Source organism: Equus quagga, chromosome 8 (assembly GCF_021613505.1).
Source record: "Equus quagga isolate Etosha38 chromosome 8, UCLA_HA_Equagga_1.0, whole genome shotgun sequence".
Classification (NCBI taxonomy): Eukaryota; Metazoa; Chordata; class Mammalia; order Perissodactyla; family Equidae; genus Equus; species Equus quagga.
Window position 1 is genome coordinate 32,732,054 of NC_060274.1, and position 23,077 is coordinate 32,755,130.

At 41.1% G+C, this 23,077-nt stretch overlaps 1 protein-coding gene across 2 annotated transcripts in view; it reads left to right on the plus strand.

Moving 5' to 3' along the window:
• PIK3CG (phosphatidylinositol-4,5-bisphosphate 3-kinase catalytic subunit gamma) overlaps positions 1 to 19,749 on the plus strand; it is a 31,567-nt gene extending 11,818 nt beyond the window's left edge. For both annotated transcript variants that reach the window (XM_046670734.1, XM_046670733.1), the window contains exons 6-11: positions 1,263 to 1,409; positions 2,720 to 2,810; positions 3,615 to 3,745; positions 4,735 to 4,846; positions 6,398 to 6,555; positions 19,096 to 19,749. In XM_046670734.1, the coding sequence (XP_046526690.1) occupies positions 1,263 to 1,409; positions 2,720 to 2,810; positions 3,615 to 3,745; positions 4,735 to 4,846; positions 6,398 to 6,555; positions 19,096 to 19,374 (918 nt within the window). In that variant the 3' untranslated portion in view covers positions 19,375 to 19,749. The remainder of the gene's footprint in view (positions 1 to 1,262; positions 1,410 to 2,719; positions 2,811 to 3,614; positions 3,746 to 4,734; positions 4,847 to 6,397; positions 6,556 to 19,095) is intronic.
• The last annotated feature ends 3,328 nt before the right edge of the window (positions 19,750 to 23,077 follow it).

A 23,077-nucleotide genomic window follows, 5' to 3' on the forward strand; every position in this document is an offset into this window, starting at 1 on the left:
CGAACTCTATATGACTCCACTCATAGGTGGAAGTTAGTATATTGACAAGGAGATCTGATCGGTGGTTACCAGGGAAAAAGGGGGGTGGGGGGAGGGCACAAAGGGGGAAGTGGTGTACCCACAACATGACTAACAAAAATGTACAACTGAAATCTCACAAGGTTGTAATCTATCATAACATTAATAAAAAAAAAAAAGAAAAAAAAAGTTAAAAATATATTTAACTGATTAGACTTTTTTTTCTATTTATCCACACATTTGCCATTTTTGGTGCTCTTCATTGCTTTGCATAGGTCCGTATTTCCATCTGGCATCATTTTCCCTTCAGTCTTTAATATTTTTTATTGTGCAAGTCTTCTGGCAAGAAATTCTTTCAAATTTTGTTTGTCTGAAAAACTCTTTATTCCACTTTCATTTTTGAAAGATATTTCCCCTGGACAGAAGGGGAAGTTCGTCTCTTCGTGTTTAATTTTCTATACAATTAGAAGTAAACTGGCCCGACAGCAAAAGCACACACTATCCACTGGCCTTATCCACTTAGAGATTGGCAGGGATAATGACGAATTAATACAGCTTCAAATTGCGTTTGCTTTTAAAGACCACATCACATTTTTGATCCATGGTGAATTCACTTTTGGCTAAAACTCCTAAGATTTTTTTATTTTGAAGTGAGTGGTTGCTAAGCCACATTTCTTCCACCTTGAATCTATTTAGATGTATGGGGGTTTTTTTTTGGAGGGAGACACATTGTACCTGAGTGCTAGATTTCCATTTATTGCCATTAAATTTCATCTTGTTAGATTTGGCCTATTGCATCTGATTCTGCAATAATAGTTTTTAGACACTGTGGTAGCAGTACAACTCTTTTTTTCAAATTAAATCTTAGAGGAAGCCCAAATATATAAAGAAATAACAGCAAGGTTGCTCTGTAATAAAGGGGACATGGGAGCATCAGACCCCTATGGGAGTGGGGCGTGCAGAGAATGGGATCTGCCAAACCTCTCAGGCACCTTCACAGACTCTTAGGGTTCCATGGAACACACTTTGAGAAACACTGGTTTAAGTGCTGTAAATTAATCTTGCTAGTGTTTTTAGACTTGATGAGAAGACTTTTTGTGTTTTCTTTACCCAAACCATTGAAAATAATTTTCCAACTAGAGGACTTTGTCCTGGTTGTTTATGGTGATGCTTTGCAAGAGGATGTGCGTCTCCACCATATGTGTTCATCTGTGGGTAGGAAACACGTGACTGTTTCCTTCCAGATTGAAAAATGCAAAGTGATGGCCTCCAAGAAGAAGCCCCTGTGGCTTGAGTTTAAACGTGCCGACCCTACAGCTCTCTCAAATGAAACCATTGGAATTATCTTTAAACATGGAGACGATCTGCGCCAAGACATGCTTATTTTACAGGTACGCTACTTTTAAGAAATTTGTTTTCAATTATCTGAAAAAAGAATTCTGTATTGGATCTAAAAAAATGCCTTCTACTGACTCTATTCCCATTCTTCTATTTTGTATGATGAACAGTGAGTGACCGAAGTTTACATAATAGAGAGTTCTCACTGGGGGAATCTGGCTGTGGACCATTAGATTTGCAGTCTAGTGAGCATCACAGTTCTGTCCATTCCTGAGAAGATGCAAATCCAACATTCCCAAATAGCCAGACATACTTCCCTCACCTAACCTCTTTTTTATACACCCCATCCCTAGTATGGTAATATAGAATATAGACGTATTTACCTCCTAGCATCCATTTGACACTTATTCATAGACATAGCTACATGCCCACAGGTGCTCTCCTTAGATACTTCACCTTCGATACACATCCACATACACAAACTCAAGTGAATGATTTGATAGGAAAGAGAGAAAGATGAATAGGTAGGCGAGTGGAGAAATCATGCAGTTAAATAAAACAGTGAATGGATTCCTAGAGCACAAGGTGAATGGTGAAGGTAGCAATGTTAATCATTTTCATACTTTCTAACATTTCTGGCTTAACTTTAGCTTTGCAAATCCGTAGAGTGATATTCTCCATAATCTAGTCGTTCAACCTTGTAGAGGTAACATAATTTCTAATATTTAGTGTGATTTATTTAAAATAGGCAAACCACATTGATTTAAATGTAGCCTATTTAAAAACTGGTCATGTTTTCAATTCTCTCTCGGTTTCTGTTTTTACTTATTTCTAATATGGAAACAATAATACCCTTTGCTCTCTTTTCAAGAATGGCATATGTGTTGTCCTGGAAGTACTTTAAAAAAAGAAAAAGAAATCTTTCCAAACTTTTGAAAGTTTATTAAATTTTCAATAAATCTGTACAATCTTTTGACTTATTCGAAGATGGGCACTTCAAAAACACAGCACATCACTCTATTCGTCCTCTCATTTTGATGACAGTTTGCGCTTGCCCGCTATGTACTTTGTTTTGTCGTTCACATAACCAGAGTGGAACGTTGGGATAGATGAATCCTATCTAAAACCTACCCCGGAAGAAATCCGTTTATCCTCCTCCCCAACATCCCAGGGACCAAAATTAACAGGCTCCTAAGAAAAGGAAACTTTAAAGTACTAAGTTGATAAATGAAAGTACAACCATTACTGATAAATTTTATGTTTACTTGTATACTTTGTGTTACCAGATAAGATTGTTGTTTTTTTTAAAGGAGAAGAAAAACATATATTTATAATGGAAACGTTTTTGTGTTTTGATGCCCAGATTCTAAGGATCATGGAGTCTATCTGGGAGACTGAATCCTTGGATCTGTGCCTCCTGCCATATGGTTGCATTTCGACTGGGGACAAAATTGGTATGTGGTTACCTCGGGAGATGAATATACCACTCGGCTAGTTTTAAAGGGTCATAATCCCTTCAGTGTAGTCATTTAATAACTCAAAAGTTACAATCATCATGCATATGAAAAGGAAGAAGATGTTCCAAGGCTGGTGAATATGACTCTAAATTTAATGTGGATATGTTGAAAATCCGTGAAGGCATGATTCAAATCTTTGTGACTATTCATGGAAACGATTTTAGTAAGCACTTGTTCCCTGCTCTTGACTTCTCCACCTCTAAACTTTAACTCGTTTCGTTGCACAGGAAACTTCTCTCTCACAAATAACATTTAAAAATAGACAGAAAGATCTGTCACTTATTTTAATATCCCCGAATTATCAAAGCTATTACATACTCTACTCTTGGGAACTTTTACAGACATTGAACATTTCAGTTTCAGTCAAACCTTTTTATTTCAAGTTTCTGATTTCAGAGCTGTACAAAACCATTTACATTTGACCCTGTAATTTAAAAAAGGAAAAGCACAGGTTGCCGAGTGAGAAAGGAAGTTCTCAGCACAGAAATGCATTTACTTAGGACCTTTCAAAACCCACCCTTTCCTCTTCATTCAGGGATATTGAAAGGGTGTCCCCCACAACTTCCATATCCTCCTCCTTTTCTTTCTCTTCCTCCTAAGAAAACCAACAGCACGAACCCAGAAAATAGCCCTTTGGTTGAAAAAGCCCTCTGCCCTCCACTCAACAAAGACATAGCCATTCCTCCTCTGGATCAGGCACGAGGCCCCAGTGTACATCAAACTCTGTGCATCCTCCCGTAGGAATGATCGAGATTGTAAAAGATGCCACAACAATTGCCAAAATTCAGCAAAGCACAGTGGGCAACACGGGAGCATTTAAGGATGAAGTCCTGAGTCACTGGCTCAAAGAGAGATGCCCTCTTGAAGAAAAGGTGAGCTCCAGTTTTCCCCTACTCCGAAGGCTCCTGACAAGTTATCATTTATATAGTAATAGCAGTTTCACCTTTTCGAATCATCTACCAACATCATGCCTTCCGACGTGTTGGTGAAGTCCTTTATTCATCAGGTTGTGGGGACTTTGAGTACTTTCTGTGGTGACATAGCACTTCTGTATAAAACAGAGGCGCTCAGTTCCGAACACCATGAGCATTTGCTGCTGCTTTGATTATCAAGCGTGCTTTGCATAAAATTTGATTCTGTGAAGTAATTCGTTAGCACTTTTTATGACCATCTATTTTTGTCGTTCGGCAGAAAAATTTACTTACCGTGTGTAAAGTCTTTCCTACCTAGGAAACACCACATCCCCTCTAAAGTAATTTAGAATTTGCCACTGCACTCTAACCTAAATGGTAAATTACAGATGCTGAAAATGTCGGTTCCACCGTTCCTCTGAAGAACACATGCTGAATCCTTCACAAGCTGACTGTTTAAAGTTCTGCTGCTCAGGATTAGCACTTCTCATTTGCACGATTAACAGCCTTTTGGGGAGGAAATATAATTAGTAGCGTTTATTAGTCTGTTATACATGTGGATTTGTGAACCCATGCATACTGTAAGTGGTCACAAACAAAACACACGTTCACCAAGGAAGGCAAAATTATTATGGGTTCTGAATGGTTGTTGGCCAAGTGATGCATGGAGAGGAAGTGAGCCCTTTGATTAAGTTACTGTTGCCCTTTGACTCTTGTTTCCTCCCCGTGCTATCGTGATTCATCGAATCCTCACCTAAAATATAGAATATATATAAGTAGTGATGAGAAAGTTGGCACTTAATAGGTCTAACATCAGTGAAATCAGGCGCAACTAACTTGCCCTCTGAAAATGGTTCCCAGAATAGTATCTTCTTGGAAGTCTTTTGCAATAAATTGACACTGCTCTTTGTAATTAGAACACAACTAATGTTCAGATGCGTTTTAATTAGTTTCAGGCAGCAGTGGAGAGATTTGTTTATTCCTGTGCTGGCTACTGTGTGGCAACCTTTGTTCTCGGAATAGGCGACAGGCACAATGACAATATTATGATCACAGAGACGGGTGAGTTTATTATTTGTAGAGTACCTTTTCTTGATTGTGGTAAAATATACATAACATAAAATTTATCATTTTAGCAAGTTTTAAGCGTATAGGTTAGCGGCAGTAAGTATATTCACTTGTTGTGCAACCATCACCACCATCCGCCTCCAGAACTTTTTCATCGTCCCCAGCTGAGACTCTGGACCCATTGGACACTGACTCTCCCTTCCCCTTGCCCCGCCCCCCCAGCACAGAGTAATTTTTAAGTGGAGTTCAACGTTCAACTTCATATCTAGAAGTCATTATCGTGTAGGGACATAGATGCTGTTGTCACCCTAGAGTGGACCCAGGAGTAAGTAGCGGAAAAAGATGCAGGAAATGAGACTTAAGAAAGAAAAGTCAGGGGCTGGCCCGGTGGCTCAGCAGTTAAGTTCGCACATTCCACTTGGGCGTCCTGGGCTTCACTGGTTCAGATCCCAGGTGCGGGCCTACGCACTGTTTGTCAAGCCATGCTGTGGCAGGCATCCCACATATAAAGTAGAGGAAGATGGGCACAGATGTTAGCTCAGGGCCAGTCTTCCTCAGCAAAAAGAGGAGGATTGGCAGCAGATGTTAGCTCAGGGCTAATCTTCCTCAAAAAATAGAAAGAAAGAGAGAGAGAGGGAGGGAGGAAGGGAGAAAGGAAGGAAGGAAGGAAGGAAGAAAGAAAGACGGAAAAGTCAGAGAGTAGCTAGAAAGCTAGAATAGAATCATATCCCAGAAGTTAGTGAAGGTGGGCAAGATAGTGTCAGATGTGCAGAGAAGCAACAAAAGGAACTCACAGATATCCTTAAATCCAAAATGCTGTGCCTTTATAATCTACCCCTCCTTACTGGTTCAATGGCCACTCTGACAGTGGTCAGTGTTGGCCACCATGCCAGGAAATTGTTCTCTAAGAAGTTTGGACCAATTTAAGAGTAGAGTCTAGAAAAGCACCATATTGGGGTAAATCCCTTACTCTCTGTGAGAATCAAAAGGGATGACACATTTATGGACCATACATGTGATAAAGGGCTATTTGAATGAGAAGAGATGACGGTAACTGGTGGTGATGGTGACGGTAGTAGAAATTGACCCAAAGGAGCCTCAAAATGGTTTATTTCTGTCATGCTACTCAAAAGGACAAGGTGAATGCTTCTCCCTCAGGAAGGGGTGAAATGCAGTCTATCCTGAGTTACATAAAGGGAGAAGAGAGTCTTGAGCATAATGACGACCTATAAGCCAGAGAGTTTTGATTTATATTTCTAAGAATAATTCTGAGATGAGGATTTTTTAATGGCATCCAGCTGTCATTTAAAGAACACCGGAAGAATATCAAAAACACTCTTGGTTCAAAGAGTGCTTTGTGGCTACTACGACACACACCTGCTAAGACGAAAATATCACAGGCTGATAAAACAGTGTAAAAATAGCTCTCTTACCCAAGATAGCACATTTTCAGGCAACTTAAAAAAATATTTCAAGAAATAAACCAGAGTGTGGTTACAAGCGCTTATGCCAGTATAATGATGTCAGTCATTTTCTTCTCTTCAGGAAATCTATTTCATATTGACTTTGGGCACATTCTTGGGAATTACAAAAGTTTCCTGGGCATTAATAAAGAAAGAGTGCCGTTTGTGCTAACCCCAGACTTCCTGTTTGTGATGGGAACTTCTGGAAAGAAGACAAGCCTCCACTTCCAGAAATTTCAGGTAACTGGCCTCCCTCTTGACTGCCTACTGCCAACACCAAGCCGCTGGTGCCTGAAGCAGCCCTCACCTCTTTCTTGCTCCACTTTGAGGCTCCTATCGCCTCTGCCCACTCCCTTCTGGTGTGACCACCCCATCTTCTCCGTTCCTTCCCCGAGTGCAATGATGCTTCTCAGTAATCCTCCCACCTGAAACCAAATAGCAAGTACAAGTATTCCGTAATTGGTGGGATGGCTAATATAGAACACCAGAAGGATGCTGGTACTGAAGAGAGGGCTGAGGGGAAGACTGCCTGGCAAGCAGCTCTTAGCTTTTGAATATTTATCTGTTCAAGACATCGCCTGGAAGATCCAAGTTTTATGTGTATTTTTCTGGACTCTCAAATGATAGTGAGCTTCTCTTGACTTTTGCTACAAGCGTGGATTTATCAAGTTACCAACACAGGGAATTCTTGCTGCACCACTGTCTGCTTGTCTCATTTTTGTCAGGGATAGTCCCTTCTCTCATTTGGAATCTTGTCAGCTTGACTACAGGCTCCACAGAGAGCTCCAGCTTGTCCTGCTTACCTGTAAGCAAGCTCCGCCGTGGGCCGACCCCCCTCCCTGGGAGTGTTCACATTCTCCCTTCTTTTTCATTCCTTCCTGGTCCACATCCACTTTGACTATCAAATTTCAAATACCCAAGGAGTAAAATTTACACACTTGCAAATTTAATACCTGGGAAGGAACATAACTCAGAAAAGTTGTAACTACTATCATATACCTATTTTATGGCCTTATGAACACAAAACAGACCAACGGAGGCCAAGAGTGGTTCCTTTTGCTGTACGTTTGCCCTGGCTTCCCTTCAAGAGCCCCTCCCTCAGGCCTCTTCAACATGGTTCAATTCATACTCAGCATTTTGGGAAGGAGTCTTTTTCCTGAGTCTTTCCTAGACTCCCACGTTATCCATGCGAGATGACACGGGCCTTAAAGCTCAGTGGAACAGGAACTCGGGTGTGTGGTTTTGAAAGCTGCTGTTCCTCTTTGTTCTCCTGGCTAGGAGATTTGGTGAGATTTGGTGATTACAGGACTTGCCCCCCCGCCCCCGCGGTTCCAGGAGTGTTGTCAGAGAAACTGAGATCTCTGTGGCCAGATGGTCTGAGGATTTTTTGTGTGTGTTTTTCTGTGTAAACTAACTGGGTTTCAGACTATTTCCAGGGATTTGACATATTTCAGTCCTGTTTTTCTTTAAAGTTAAGAATCTCATATTTTGACAACTTCCTGGAAGAGAAGAATGGTTCCACAAAAAAAAAAAAAGAAAAGAAAACCTGGAAGAATTTTACCATTTAAAGGGGGGGAAACGCTCCATTGTCCTCTCCTGGAGGTGGGGTTCTTGCGAGTAGCTTTGAACAAACACAGCGGCAGCAGTGCTGTTTACAGAGTCAGACAGATGCAGGAATTTGACCTCGCTAACAGTCTCTCTTCATTTCTGTGTGTATCTTCTCTTCCTTTTTGCCAGTGGTTTTCCCCAGAATGTCTGCCCATCTGTCCTGTTGCTGACAACATTCCCATAGACCCTCTAATGCCATGTCACCCTTAAAATCCTAGCCGTACTTCCTCTTTTGTCTTCTTTGTTAAGTTTCAAAATATTCCTTAATTAAAAGAGTTAGGGTATGGGGAGGCCCAGAAGAGGCCGCCTCCCCCTCCAGGCAGCTTCCACCCAAAGCAACAAATTTTCGCAGAGAGCTTTGCACGGTCTATCCTCCCAGTCTGGGAGCATTTCTCCATGTTTTGTGACCAAGGCTTGTTTCTTAAGTCTTTAAAACCTCTTTCACTAAAGCAATGTCTAGGCATTGTGCACCGCTAAGAACACACCTTTGTAAATTTTATTGTACTGGTACGGATATCTATCAGTGTTTTGGAGTATGGGGGTACTATTTAAGGGCCTGTGGATATATGCATTTTGAGCCTTAAATGCAGATGATCCAGCATGGCCTTGGGGCTGAAAGGATGGACTTTGGAGCAGACAAACGTGAGCTTGAATTCTGGCCCTGCACCTTAAGAGCTGTGCACATGATGTAAATCACTTGTCCTGGCAGAATCTCGGTTTCATCATCTGTAAAGTGGAAATACTAAGACCTACCTCATGTGGCTTTTTGAGGGATTATTTAAATGAAATATGTCAAATGCTGAGCCCAGGGCCTGGACCAGAGCAGAAACTCCACAGACGGGAGCCTCTCTTGTACATCCCAGCAGGTCCTCAACCTTTGAAAACTTTTCGTTGAGAAGCCCCCTCTGAAATGAGGTCTTAAGCAGAACTGCAGTGTACAAAACATGACAGGGCAGCAGTGTTCTGGTGAAAGAGCAGGTGGGGTCCCAGCTCTGCCCACCCCCAGGTGTGCCTCCCTCTCCTCACTCACCGCAGGAAAAGAGCGGAACACACACATAGACGCACACAATCATACACATGCAGAATTTCTAAAGTTTCCAGCTTGACAAACATGAGCAGCAAGGTTTTTCATCATTTGACTCATCATGTGACAATTTTTTTTTTGCATACTCCTAAGCCTTCCAGAAGCTCTTCTGTTTCTTAGTTTTATGTTCCCTTTTTGAGATGAAGTCCTTCAAGCTCAGGGAACATATCTCTAAACTCTCGAAATAGCATCTCAGGATCTTGTATAATAAAGCTGCCTTTTTTAGGTAACTGGGAAATGTTGTATATATTTACATTCTGAATTAAAGGTGTCCTCATTTCCAGTGAATCGTTAATTTTGAGTAGATAAGGTTAATTAATGCATGCAGCACATTTGAATAACCTGTTAGGAAGGGCGGAGAAAAGTTAACCCACTTTTTTGAAGGGTGAGGGGAGCCTTCTACGCAAAGACTTAAAAATATACCTAGCTAGTGGCCAGAGGATGGAAGTCAGGGGAACTGAAAGAGGAGGGCTCTGCTTTATGCCATATCTCTCTCCTTCCCATGTAAACAGTGTAGTCTAGGACCATATTCAGACATTATTTCTCGAATAGGGAGAGAGTTCAGGAATAAGCTGTAATCAGCCAAAAAGACAAAAAAACAAGGCCTATTATTTGACCCAGAAATATCTGTTAGCCTCTGGAGCAGCATGCTACACACAGGGCACTAAACAGATATGTTTCAATGATGACGGTTTTGATAAATAAATTCTCCTTAGAAAAATCTCTCCGTTACCGAAGAGATAAAAAAGAAAACGATGTTTTACCCACTGGAAATTTATTCTAGAACCACTTTGTTTCAAATTTCACTGAACAATTATAGAACATATACGACATACAAACACATTTATATCACTGGCAAATGAAATTTGGCTTCTTGTTTATTTTTAAATAAGAACATGGGATTTTTCCCCCTAATTTTAACAGTAGTAAATCCTTTAAAAACACGAAAGCCAGCAAAATATTGAAAATATCAGGAGGATATTAAAAAAAAAACATTATCTCACCTTCTAAAAATAGCACTGTCAACATTTTACTGTTTTTCCTTCATTATATTAAATATCTGGTCTTTTAGAAGGTTGTAAATTGATCAGAATTTGGTTAAAAACTGAAGTTAAGAAATAGAGTCAATGTTACTGCCTTACTCTAAACCATTCAGTGGTTCCTCATCTCACTTTGAAGAAAATCTCAATACCTAAGCTTGCCCTCCCAGGCCCTGGGCCGTGGAGCCCCTGGCCGCCAACCTGGCCCCCCTGGCACTCGCCCTGCATTCCCTCTCTCAGGTCACGGTGACCTTCCTCTGCATCTCCGCTGCCCTTCAGGTCTCGGCTTAAACGTCACTCCTCAGAGCCGTCCTCTAAATGAGGCCTCTCGTGTTATTCTTTGCCACAGCCCCTGCCTGTTGCTTTTACAGCATCTCGTTATTTGTACTAGTCTGCTCTCTGTCTCTCCCTTTCTAGAGTAAGCTCGTGCAGCCGGGCCACGTCTCGCCTGAATCCCTCACGTAGGGGCTGAGACATAGTAAGCACCCAGTTGGGGCTGGCTGAGGGAAGGAGCGAACGATGGAGGGGCAGTTCCTGCGTGCGGCAGGAGTGGGATGAGACGAGATGACCCCTTGGGTTTCTTCCTTCCCCATAATACAGGATGTTCTATCAGTTTATGAAGTAGTAACTCAGGCACAGATTGGCAGTTTCAAGGAGGCCAGTTTTCAAGGAGCACGAACAACTCGGCCTTGTATAAACAGGCATTTTGAAGATGTTCTTTGCACACAGTAGGCACTAAGTAAATGCATGTCAGGTAAAGCTGAAGCAATCAGGGGAGCCAGATGATGTCTTCACAAGCACCTCTGCGCAAGGCAGGCAGTTGCCTGAGCATGCTCAAAAGGCACTGCCCCTAGATGTCACTCTTCAGAAGTGTTTTACAGGAGACAAGTCTGCACCCCGTCACTGTGTTATTTTAATCTGGGAGGCCAGTTTTCCCCAGCCCTGCCTGCTTTCCACTTCTGGCAGTGTTGTCCCTATGCCAGGGTGTACCCAGGCCCCTCGACCTCGGGCTCAGCCCCACGCCCAGTCTCTGTGCAGAGTCCTGACTCGGGTTTTTAGGAACCTTTATTCAAAGTCCATCTCTGCTGCCATCTAGTTCTCATCTCAACCCCAGGTTATATTAACTGCTTCTGCCTCAGTTCCTCCCCCAGCGCCCTGCTTGGTAACCTGCTTCTGGGACTGGGACCTGCTCCCTCCTGCCATTTGCCTCCTGGAGACTCAAGTACTGTCCCCAAACCGGGCCACAGGGACATGGGGACCACAGAGACCTTGCCATCTAACACTCTCCTGTAGACTGCGGCTGCCTCACTATTCCCGCTTCTCTGACTCCCCTTCCTGCGTGGCAACCCTTGCACCTGTCTACACCTAGAACTGTCTATACCTGTGACCTGCCAGGCTGGGCTTTCTCAGCCTCCTGCTCCATCCTACTGTAGTCCCCAGGCCCTGTTCTTCCATATCCAAGACAGCACTGTGCCTCCACACACCTGTTAAACCCACACTGCATTTCAGGCACTGGGCCCGACACAGAGAAGCCTCAAGTTCTGCTCTTGACAAGGCAAGACGTCTGTACAAATATGATCGTTCTCCAATCCATCCTGATTTTAAAGCAATGAATCTTGCCCAACATTGAACTTGGCTTCTGCACATTGGGCATTCATTTATCACGTATTTGCAGAGTATCCACAGTGTGCCAGACGCTGTGCTGGGCCCGGGTGACACAGTGCAGAGCCCCAGCCCCAGCGCTCAGCAGAAGATATACACACACAGCTTCCTACCAAGGAGCTCAACCGTGGTTCGCAGAGGGAGCAAGTAATGCCGCCCTGGGGAACAGACAAGGGCTGTGGAGCGAAAGAAGTGCTTTTATCAGGGCCTTAAGGGCTGAGTTCAATTTCATTTCACCAGGCAGATATAGAGAAGGGAAAAAACATCCAGGCAGAAAGAATCACATGTGCAAGGGTATGAAGTTAGGGTTTAGTATCAATATATGGGAAGAAAAAGTGCAGTTATCCAGTATGGATGGAACATAGGCAGACATGGGAGTGTGTAGCGTAATTTGAGTCCAGAAAGGAAATTTGAAACAGTGCCCAAGCTGGATTTGGGCGGTAGAGAGCAAAGCAAAGAAGTCATTTGGAGCTCAATCGATGAATCGCAAATTGCTGTATTAAAGGCCTATTTTAGGTCAACAGGGAGATGAGTTTACCTGTCAAATTGCCCATAATATGCTGAGATGATAAAAGAGTCCCTCCTGGGATTTACACCCTGGACTGCTAGCGAGGCCAAGCTCAGCCTCCTCCATCCAAGTCTGAAGACTCCCGTCCTTCACTCTCTCTCCATTGGAAGGGTCCAGCCTCTGCCATTTGTGGGAGTTTGATGTGTTGGTGTGATGTCTCCCCCAGATGCGGACTTGTGTGGGGTTATAGAATTGTTAGGACTCAATGGGCTTGCTGAATTTTTTCTCTTTGCTGGAAAAGAGATGAATACAAGGCTGGAAAGATGGTCTTGGGTTGTATTTGTGTGTTAATCCACCGGCATGCTGTGTGACTCAGTGCCTAAGATATCAGACCCCTTTACTTTTAAACAGTTAACAAGAATAACCTTCCGACTGGCATCATTCTCTCATATTTAGTTTCTTTTAGAGAACTGTTTTGTCTACCGTAAGAATATTATCGAGGACATTATTCACCATGTTACAAAGTGTACTCTTTATAAAGGTCTCTTGCGAAATTCCGATCTTAGTCTCTGGAAAAGCTGTGTTTCTCCTAAACAAATAGTTTTCTTAAATCTTCTGAGCACTGGATGAAGTACAGATTTGGTTTTCCTTTTGGCCACAGACATGTTTGAAGACCGCTCAGAGCAAGTCTTTAGGATTTGTGTAGTGTTTTCCCAAACCCATTGTGGATCATTTCCTTTGTTATTCTCTTTCTTTTTTCTACTCACTTCTAATTAACGTTATTTTGACTTTTGTGTGTCCAAATAAGCCACATTCAGTTCTTTTTGGAACAATGCTAGAAGATATATAAACCCATACCCCCACCCCTACAGACAGTCTGTTTAGAATATTTGACTCAAGTAGAACAGTTTAATTGTAACCATTAGGTTTCTAACGACCTTCTAGCTAAATATTTGAGAAGACAGCAGTACAGCCCTTCCGCTGGCAGACAGAACTAGTCTGCGAATCATTTTTAAGCAGTCCTTAAAGATAAGAATCCTAATTCAAACTCAACAAATGCACGGCCAAGTGTTGGACACACGCTTCATTCAGATTTACCAGAAGGTGCTTCTTCCTGAGTTATTAGGTCTGCTAATCAATGACCTTCTCTGTTTTCCAAAAATAACTTCTAAAGACATTGCCTAGCCAAATCCTTGATTTTTATAAAACACAAAATAAACTCCTCTGTCTTTGACTGAAATAATATTTTTCTCCACTGTCTCCTTCCTCTAGCAGACTGAGGCAACATTACTATTTAGGAAAAGTAGGCGGATGAGAAGATTTCTTGCCATTGATGAATATTTGTGAGTTTTTCTTCTTTCTCTCCTCTCAGCCCTCGATTCTTTAACTGGAATTTCTGTTTTATGGTCCTGAGATTACTTCCTCATTCTTGTGGATGTCTACAGTAATATTTCACTTCCACTTTGTTTCTAGATGAGAATGGGGGAGTTTAGTTTTAAGAAAACGTAGGCCTATTTCGTATGACCTTGGACAGTCTAAAGCAGCCACTGCCCATTGGTAGTTAAGAAATTAGTAGATTGTGCGTAGAAAGTAGTTTGTTTTCAGTTTAGTGAACTAATCAGTTGGCCCAGTTAACAAATCAGGTCAAAGTTTTGACCCTGAAATGGTAACAAATTCCTTTGTTCCCAAGAGTTATGGGAGTCAGAGCTTTGTAAAAGCAACCCTTTCCTTTGGTGCCGGGTGCCGTAATGGAGGCATTTGAATCAACTACGAAATTAAGAGCAGATGTCCTGTGTAGACCCAATCTATTTATTAGCTGCTAATGGGGAGTGTTCTAGCGAATGACCTTAACAATATTACAGGGTCCCCCCCAGTCACACTCATTAACGAACGAGTACATTAAACCAGGTCCCTGGACTCAGAGTCTTCCCTGACCCCGTCTTCTCCACTCAATAATACAAAGCCTTCAACAGGCAGTTGAGAAGGACAGAATGAGGATGTTTGCGGTCAATGCCAGGCAGCCCTGGCAGAAGGGAAAATTCTGTTGCTACAGCCAGTAACTTCTGTGTTCTGTGCTTCCCCCTGAGCTCTCCAAGCCACATCCTCATCGTCCCTCCCACAGCAGGCCTCCGGGCCACGACAGCATGGTCAGGTCGCTCTCACAGACCTATGGCTGAGTACAAAGGGCAGAAATGAAACTTCTGGGACTCCAGTGCGGGGAGCACGTGCTCAGCTGCGCCCCTCATAGCGAGAGAACCACCTGCAGATGTAGCCAGGCTGCCAGACGATTCCATCTGCCTGCCTCCCTCGGTGGGACAATGCCAGCACAGCCCTCCCTCAACACTGGTTGGCGTATGGCTTATCTCCTACTCCCACTCACCTCGCCATCTTGGCTATCTGAGAGACATTTTGGACAGGTAGTCTGATGGGAAGGTGACCTCCTCAGCGTTGATAAGTGTGTGTTCAATAATGCAACTTCTCTTCCTATTATTAATAAGAGCCAACCATTTACATAGCACAGAAACCTCACCACAACCACATGAAATGGGTATTGTTATTATTCTTCTTATTCTACAGATGAGGAAACTGAGGTCCGCCTTGTCAGTAATAAAGCCAGGACCTGACTCCAGGCAGCCAGGTGTGACTCTGTGCCGTTAACCACTGCTCCACACTACCTTTAAGCAAAAGATAATTAAATCTGCACCAAGTCTCCAGATCCACACAGCCAGTTAGAATTTAGACACTGCATCTAACAAGTATGGGCCATGCAGTTAAATTTGGGGTTGAAATTTCTTTCTGGTAGTAGCAACCCTAGTGTGTGAAAACCAGAACTAACAGAGTCAATTCAAGCCAGCAGAAATCCCTTCTATCAGTGAGATGGCAGCAAGAGAAACAGGTCCGCTCTTCTCCTTTAACGTGTCTCTTTGCATGCCACAGCAGCGGATGAATCGGGGTGTTGCTGCCTAACCAGTGTTTACAGAGCACCTATAGATTGGTGTTATAACTTGGCCCCAGATTAATTTTCCTGCTCAAAAATTTTCTATTAAAGAGTTTGACCACACAGTGGGCTCAGACAGCCCGGGATTTGCCTAGAGCCCCCAGTGTACAGAAGGATAGGAAATAATTAAAAATCAGAATGTACTCTAATTCAAAGTCAACAGGCATCCCCATCTATGCCCTTGTGAAAATTGTGCGAGTTGGCAAATTAATGAGACGGGTGCCTGGGGTGAAGTCGGCCCTTAACCTGTGTAATTACCAAGCAATGAGCGACACTTCGGTGGGTCCTGTGGAGAAGCAAAAGAAACTGATTTCCGGACGTAAGAGGAGTCATTAAGAATGCAGGAGCACTAATGCACTGGGACTGCTTCCAGGGGACAAGGGATGCCTGGGCCACAGCAGGAACAGCCCCAACAGTCTTTAGGGTCTGTCGAGTCTCCCACCTCGTGGCGAGTAAGCAGAGAGAGACGCAGAGTCGATTTACCGTCCAGGGAGAAAAAGAGGAGGACGAACATTTACTGAACCCTCGCTACGGGCTGGACTCTGTGCCAGGCATTTTGTATATATCGTCTCGCCTAAAAATTGCAAAGTGGTCCCTGGGGTTTTGCACGTGACCAGGGTGATGGGTGGGTACGCGGTCCAGCCTTGACATATAGAATGACACAGGCATGATGACTGTTATTACTACAGTTACTCTGCACACGCAAATGACACAGACAAGATAATCTAAAAGCAAAACGAAAAATCACTATTAATATTTTGGTCTGTAAACTTATATTCTTTTTTCTATATAAGTATTTCGTTTTCATTTACCAAAATGGGATTATACTACTTGTGTGCTTTTTAACTCACTTTCACATGCTTATTAAATATTCTTCTACAATATCATTCTAGTAGTCACAGAGCAGGCGATTGCAGGTGCTTTCGTAAATGCTTTTTATCCATCCCCAGTGGTTGGACATTTAGGTTGCTTTCAAGTTTCCACAATTTTCAACAATGTTCTAATGAACATTCTTGCAGACAAATCACTGCAAAATTATCCTTTTTTTTTTTTAAGGTAAATTCCTAGCCTGGAAATTGCTGGGTAAAAGGATGTAGTCATTTTTAAAGTCAAGTTTATTGAGGAATAATTTCCATACAGCAGAATTCAGTCTTTATATGTGGACAGGTCTTTGAATTTTGACAAATGCATCAGTCATGTAACCACCACGATTAAGCTATAGAACACTTATAAGTATTTTAAAGCTTTTGATGCATGTTAGCAAATTGTCTGCCAGTAAAATTATACCTACTTCCATCTACCATCAGCCTATGGAATGTGAACATTCCTTAAAAAGATTTTTTTTAGAAAGGATTTTCCAATTTGGTAGGTGAATGTTTCCATCTCATTTTAAGTGACGTTTATTTGATTACTAATTAGGTTGCATATTTTTTCATGTGTTTCATATCTGTTTTTGTGTCTTATAGTAGGAATTTTCATCCATATCCTTGGCCTGTATTTCTAGCCCACTACTTCTCTCTTCCTCATTGATTTGTAAGAGCTAGAGGGCCGGGGGTTGAAGAAGTGACCTGTCATGCTGTAAATATGTTTTCTCTTGTTATTTGCCTCCTTTAATACTGTTTATGGCTTTTTTTCCCTCAAAAGTTTGAAGTTTCTGAGATCTCTCCATCTTTTCCTTACAGATTCTACCTTGGAAGTCATCTTCATAAAGTCCCTTCCTACTCCATGATATTTAAATATTTGCCCTTTTTATATTTAAATCCTTCATTCATCTGGAATTTATTTTGGTATTCACAAGGAGTAAACTTTATTTTTTGCCCCAAAATGATGAGCCAGTTGTACCAGCCCCATTTATCAAATAATAGATCTTTCTCCCCACTAATTTGAGAAGTTACCTTTACTACATATTATATTTATTATGTGCTTGGATATGTCTCTGAACTTTCCATTCTGTTCCATAAAACTCCTTATCTTTTTCTGGAAAAGAGTACATACTGTTTCACACAGTTGGGGTTTTTTTTTTTTTTTTTTTTTTTTTTTTCTGAAGATTAGTCCTGAGCTAACATCTGCTGCCAATCCTTCTCTTTTTGCTGAGGAAGGCTGGTCCTGAGCTACCATTCGTGCCCCTCTTCCTCTACTTTATATGTGGGACGCCTACCACAGCATGGCTTGCCAAGTGGTGCCATGTCCACACCCAGGATCCGAACCAGTGAACCCCAGGCCGCCAAGAAGCGGAATGTGTGCACTTAACTGCTGCGCCACCAGGCCAGCCCCTCACACAGTTTTAAATGTTGTAGTTTTATAATATGTTTTAATATCTAGTCTGGCAAGTACTGTTTTTCATTACTAGACTTTTTCAAACTGTTCTCTCATGCCTTAATTACTCCAGATGAACTTAAAACCATATCTGAGTTTAAATATCCAGTAGGAAGTTTTATTGAAATTGCATTATATTTATAGATTAATCTGAGGAGAATTTCTATCTTTATCATAAGCAGTCTCATCACTGAGGATGTGCTCTGTTCCTCTGCACCTTCAAGTTTTCTTTACGTGCCTCAATGAATGTTTAGTTTTTGAAAATGGCATTTGCATAGTTGTGTATATATTTATCCCAGGAATAATGGTTTTTTGGTTGCCATTATTCACAGCATCTGTCTTTCATTACACTTTCTAACTGGTGGCTCCTGTTTATAACATTCTATTTATTAATTTTAGAAAAAGCTAGTTTAATAAAAACTAGTTACAATAGTATTTCAGTTTTGTTCCCCTTCAGTGTTCCAAGAAGACAATTAAGTTATTTGTAAATACTAACAATTTTACCTTCCCTTTTCTGATTTTATACTTCATTTTTATCGGTACTCATTATTCAGAATGATTTTGACTGGTAATTTCAGATAACTCTTCACATCATTACATATTAAGTTACGTTACTTTTATAAAAGCCAACAGTGGATTTTAGTCCTTATTCTTAGTTTGTCATAGTGCCTTATGATGAACTACTCTTAAAATTTTGGAATAAACCCTATTTGGCTATGATGGATTATTCTTTTAACATTTTACTCAATGTTTTATTTGAAATATTTATATCTGCAATCATTAACTTCAGTTTTCTTTAACACGCTGTCTTTGTGAAGTTATGATATTGAGGTTGGGTTATTCTCGTGTTGTGAATTGGGAACCCAGTCTCTTTTTCCATGCTTTGGAACCATGCCTGTTGCTTAATAAGTGGATTAACTCACCTGTGTCACCTGCTCCAAAGATTGTGGAGGAGGGACCAGCCATGGCATTTGTTAAAGGCCTCTCTCTCGCTCAGTATTCAGAATTTGGATTAAAATCCCAAAGTTCATTCAACAATTTTGAAAGTCAGACAATGAAAAGCTAGCTCATCTCTTTTCTTAGACTAGGACAAATTGTAAAATAAAGATGAAAACTAAATCTCAAACGCCACATTCCCATCATTTCTTTGGATTCCATTAGCCCTTGGCAAACATGATTTACACTGACATAAAGTTTATTGATCCCAGTGTGGTGTTCAAAACCTGACTCATTCCTCTTCAGACACTCCAGAAATTTCCACCCTCAATTTCCTACGACTGAGATTGAAGTAAAAAGGTAGAGTAAGAAATAAGATGCGACTTAATGTATCAATGTTTTCCTTGCGCACACTCTGGATATGTGCAATTACACTAAAGTGCTTAAGAGGCTAGGAAAATAGCTTATGTTCTCATCCAGTTTTTCATCTGCAGCAAGATACCCACCTTGCTCATGATGTTTTCCTTTCACAGGTGGAGTAATGCCGTGTAAATTCCAGTACAGCCCAGTGGTCCTTAGCCTACCTCGTTACAGCAACCACAGTAATAGCATTTTCTTCTTTATCCAGGATGTCTGTGTGAAGGCTTATCTAGCCCTTCGGCATCACACAAACCTACTGATCATCCTCTTCTCCATGATGCTGATGACGGGGATGCCCCAGCTAACAAGCAAAGAAGACATTGAATATATTCGGGATGCCCTAACAGTGGGGAAAAATGAGGAGGATGCAAAGAAGTATTTTCTTGATCAGATTGAAGTTTGCAGAGACAAAGGATGGACTGTGCAGTTTAACTGGTTCCTACATCTTGTTCTTGGCATCAAACAAGGAGAGAAACATTCAGCCTAACCCTTTGAGCTAGAATTAAAAACAAGTCGGTGTTCTAAAGCTTTAAGTCAGTATGGCAATCATTGACCTCGGATTTAAAATGTAAAAGGACCTTATGAGAGCTGGCACTTCCGCAATATAGCTCTTTTCCTAGCTGAACCCTTCACTGGAGAAAACTGTTGGCATGGCTGTTTCAGTGATGTTCAGTTCTAGCATATTTGCAGATGTGTTTTTTCTCGTTTGTCTCAGCGATGTTGGAGAATATTCCAAGTTTATTCCTTATCGTGCCTGATGTTTTGACTATCTTCTTATTGACTACTTCTGGAAATTCTATAGAATAATTGGTGAAGAATTATTGGTATAATAATCAATTTTCATTTGGGTTTGCTCTCAATTTTGGTTATCCTTGTGTTCCTCAAGCTCTTTACAGAAAAAGATGTAATCATTGTAGCTGATGTCTCGTTCCTGAAATGATGCTCCCAAACGCCCCCTCAGGGACTGCCAGTGTTAGCGACGTGCTAAGAGCCAGAGAGCAGGTCAGTCTTTCCAGTGTCTTCTGTAATTAGGTTTTTTGCAGTATACAACTGAGACACACAAACACAACATGGAAAGTCTGAACCTGAGGGCCCTGGCCCTTCTCAGCTGGTCTGCTTCCAAGGTTGTAAATAGGAAACACAGAACCAAGACCATTTGTCTCTGCTCTGTTCACAGAGGGAATTATCAAGTACAATTATGATAACCTTCTCCAGCCTAGAAACTTCTGTAACTAAAGGGACTCAGTTTTCCCTCCGTATTTTCTTCTCTCCCTTTCTCCTTGCCTCCCTTCGCCCTCCATTGCCACCCTCTCAGACTCCTTATCCAGAGTTGTGAAATCTTCAAGAACACCTTTACCCTGGAACTCAAAAATTAGCTGAAAAGGAATTTCCCCTCTAGGGTTACTAGAACTTTAGGTACTTACTTGTAAAAATGTTTGGTGCCGTTTTTAAAAAGTATATTATTAAAGGAGACGTTCTAGAAAATATGGATTAGTTTCCAAATGCCTTAATTTTAAATTTTGGTCTGAGCAGCTTTTTCTTTCTTTTTTAATGGAAGAAGACACTTGATATCTAAAAAGTACTCCAAGTTAGGAAGAACACTACTTGCCTTATCCAGCTCTGAATTTAAAGGACTTTTAAACTTCAATGCATTCTTCAGATTTCCTAAAAATAACTGAAATGTCTGCTTCAAAAACTATTTTCATCTCTTAAATATTTTGCTATTTATTGGAAGTGTTGTTTAACCTTAGAGAAAGATGGTTAAATTATTTATAAAATATTTTTAAACTACCTATAGTTAATACTTTACATAGAAATAACTCTGTTAACAGCGTCTATGTTTAAGTATAATCAGATAGAAATATATATTTAATTTTCAAGTTTTCTAAGTAGACAGCTGTTTGACTTTGCTATAGCCCACAACTTTCTTTTTGTGGATGCGAAAGCTCAGACCGTGCCCTGAGCACCAACCTCAGGTTATAATTTACCTAGTTTGGGATGAGGCCCAGACAGCATTATTTTTCTAAGTCCTCTAGGTGATTCTAATATGCAGCCCAGGTTAGAAAGCCCTGCGTGGCCTTTGGAGGTGTAGGTAACACTGTTTTCTTGCCCACTGAGCCTTGCCCTGGCTCATAAGGTATCTAGAAAGAATTCCTCTTCCTTGACAGCTCCTGATTCTAAAATCACACTCTAGCCCCCTGTGCAGAGGTCCGTGCCCTGTAATGAAATGTTTATTCCTCTGTGTTAATGGAGGATAGACATTCTTCTGGCATTTTTGGACCAACTGCTCCCTACCATTCTTTTGAAAAAGAACAGGAAGAATGATGCTTTCTAATTCAGAAAAGGAAGATGTTTTCATTATTCTTATAAAGAATAGCCAAGCTCAGACCTTGCACAGATTTTGCTTTTTGTTGGAATTGCTGGAATAATCATCTTAGTGACAGAATTACAGAGGAATGTATTTATATTTAGCTTATTGGCACATGTGCAAACATATTTGCTCTTTCGATGAGCAAGTTCTTTCATTATCATGATTATGTGTGTGTGTGTGTATATATATATCTCTCGCATTGGGCTTGATTCTTCCATATTCCAATGAAGGTGTAATTTTAACTCTATCGACTTGCAGTAAACAGAAATCATCCTTGTGTGCTTCCTTCCTGCATTGTTCCCAGTGAATCACATGACCCCCAACTTTTACATCTTTGAAAATGTTCTAGAACTAGGGTCATCTCGCTTGGGAGGAGATGCTGGAAACTACCCACAACTCTATCCTCAATGACAAATGAAAACAGAGATCACAAGTCAGATGATTCAGGTCAAAGCCCTTTGACGTGTCTCTGGGACTGGCGACAGGATTTGCAGAGCCGAGGGCAAAATGAGAACACGGGGCCTGTCGTTCAGAAATTATTAAGAAATTCAAGATGGCAACAAAAGAGCATTAAACCAAGCACCGGGCCCTTCTGGCATGGGTCACTGCACGGTCACCAGCTCGTGAGGCTGGCACTGTGTGCATCTGAATAATAGCTTTGGCGCTCAGTTTTACATTTGGACCATTTCTGTATGAGCGCAAAGTGCCCAGATCAAAATGTTGCCTTTGTTCAAATTGAAATACCTCATCTGAATGGCTGGACATTAGGACTTAAAACACAGGCTCATTGCTTTGGCACTGGAACCATGGCCACTAAAAGTAAAACAAAGCGGGTATTTTAGACCTGGTCCCATAAGACTGCATTTGACTGGCTTTGGTGATACTTTGAAAGTAAGAGGAAGTAGAGACATGGTAGATAAAATATATCAATTCCTAGAGAGAACTCCTGAATTTAAAAAAAATTAACTTTATTAAATCTATCTTTTACAAAAGATTAATTATTTTTTCAAAGTGGTTAGATGTAGGAATGCACAGCTTAATTTGGAGGTTGTTAGTCCTATATAAATGGAAATTAATTATTTTTTGAAATAAGTCCAAGAAATAATTCAGAAAGTAAGTTTTTGGAGCAAATTCTGGCCTTTATTTGGTAAGCAAGGCTCTATTTGCCATGATTATGAAATAAATTGTCAATTATATTTTACCATATGAAGAAAAGATAAAATAAATTTTGATTGTCAAGAGTTCTGTTGTCTTATTTTCTGTTTAATCCAACCTAATGATTCTGGCAGATAAACTTTTTTCCATTCTGGGTGCTTGTCTGCATATTCTCGAAGACTCATTTTCAGGACATGCACTGGGGCAGCAGACCTGTTCAGAAAGTGGAGACAGTCCAGTTCTCCCACTTGCCTTTGTATTTGAATTATAAATTGTTACACATAAACTTAAATGAAAAGAAAGAATCCGGTATCTTGTGTTCTCTGTACACAACTTTTAAGGTCTAAAGGCTACCTAGTCCTAAAATTCAAATTCTTTCTTTTCAGAAACCTTCATTGAGTGCCCACTCCTACTAGACACTGTGCTAAGTACTGGGGATTAGAATCCGGAACAAGACAGACCCAGTCCCCACCCCTTAAAGAGTTTCTATTGGCTGGTGATAGCAGACACTTCATAATGGGGAATGTTGTGGGTTGAATTGTGTCCCCCCGAAAGACAAGTTGGAGTTCTAACCCCTGGTATCCATGAGTGTAATCTTATTCGGAAATAGGTTCTACAGATGCCATCAAGTTAAGATGAGGTTCTGATGGTGGGTCCCAATCCA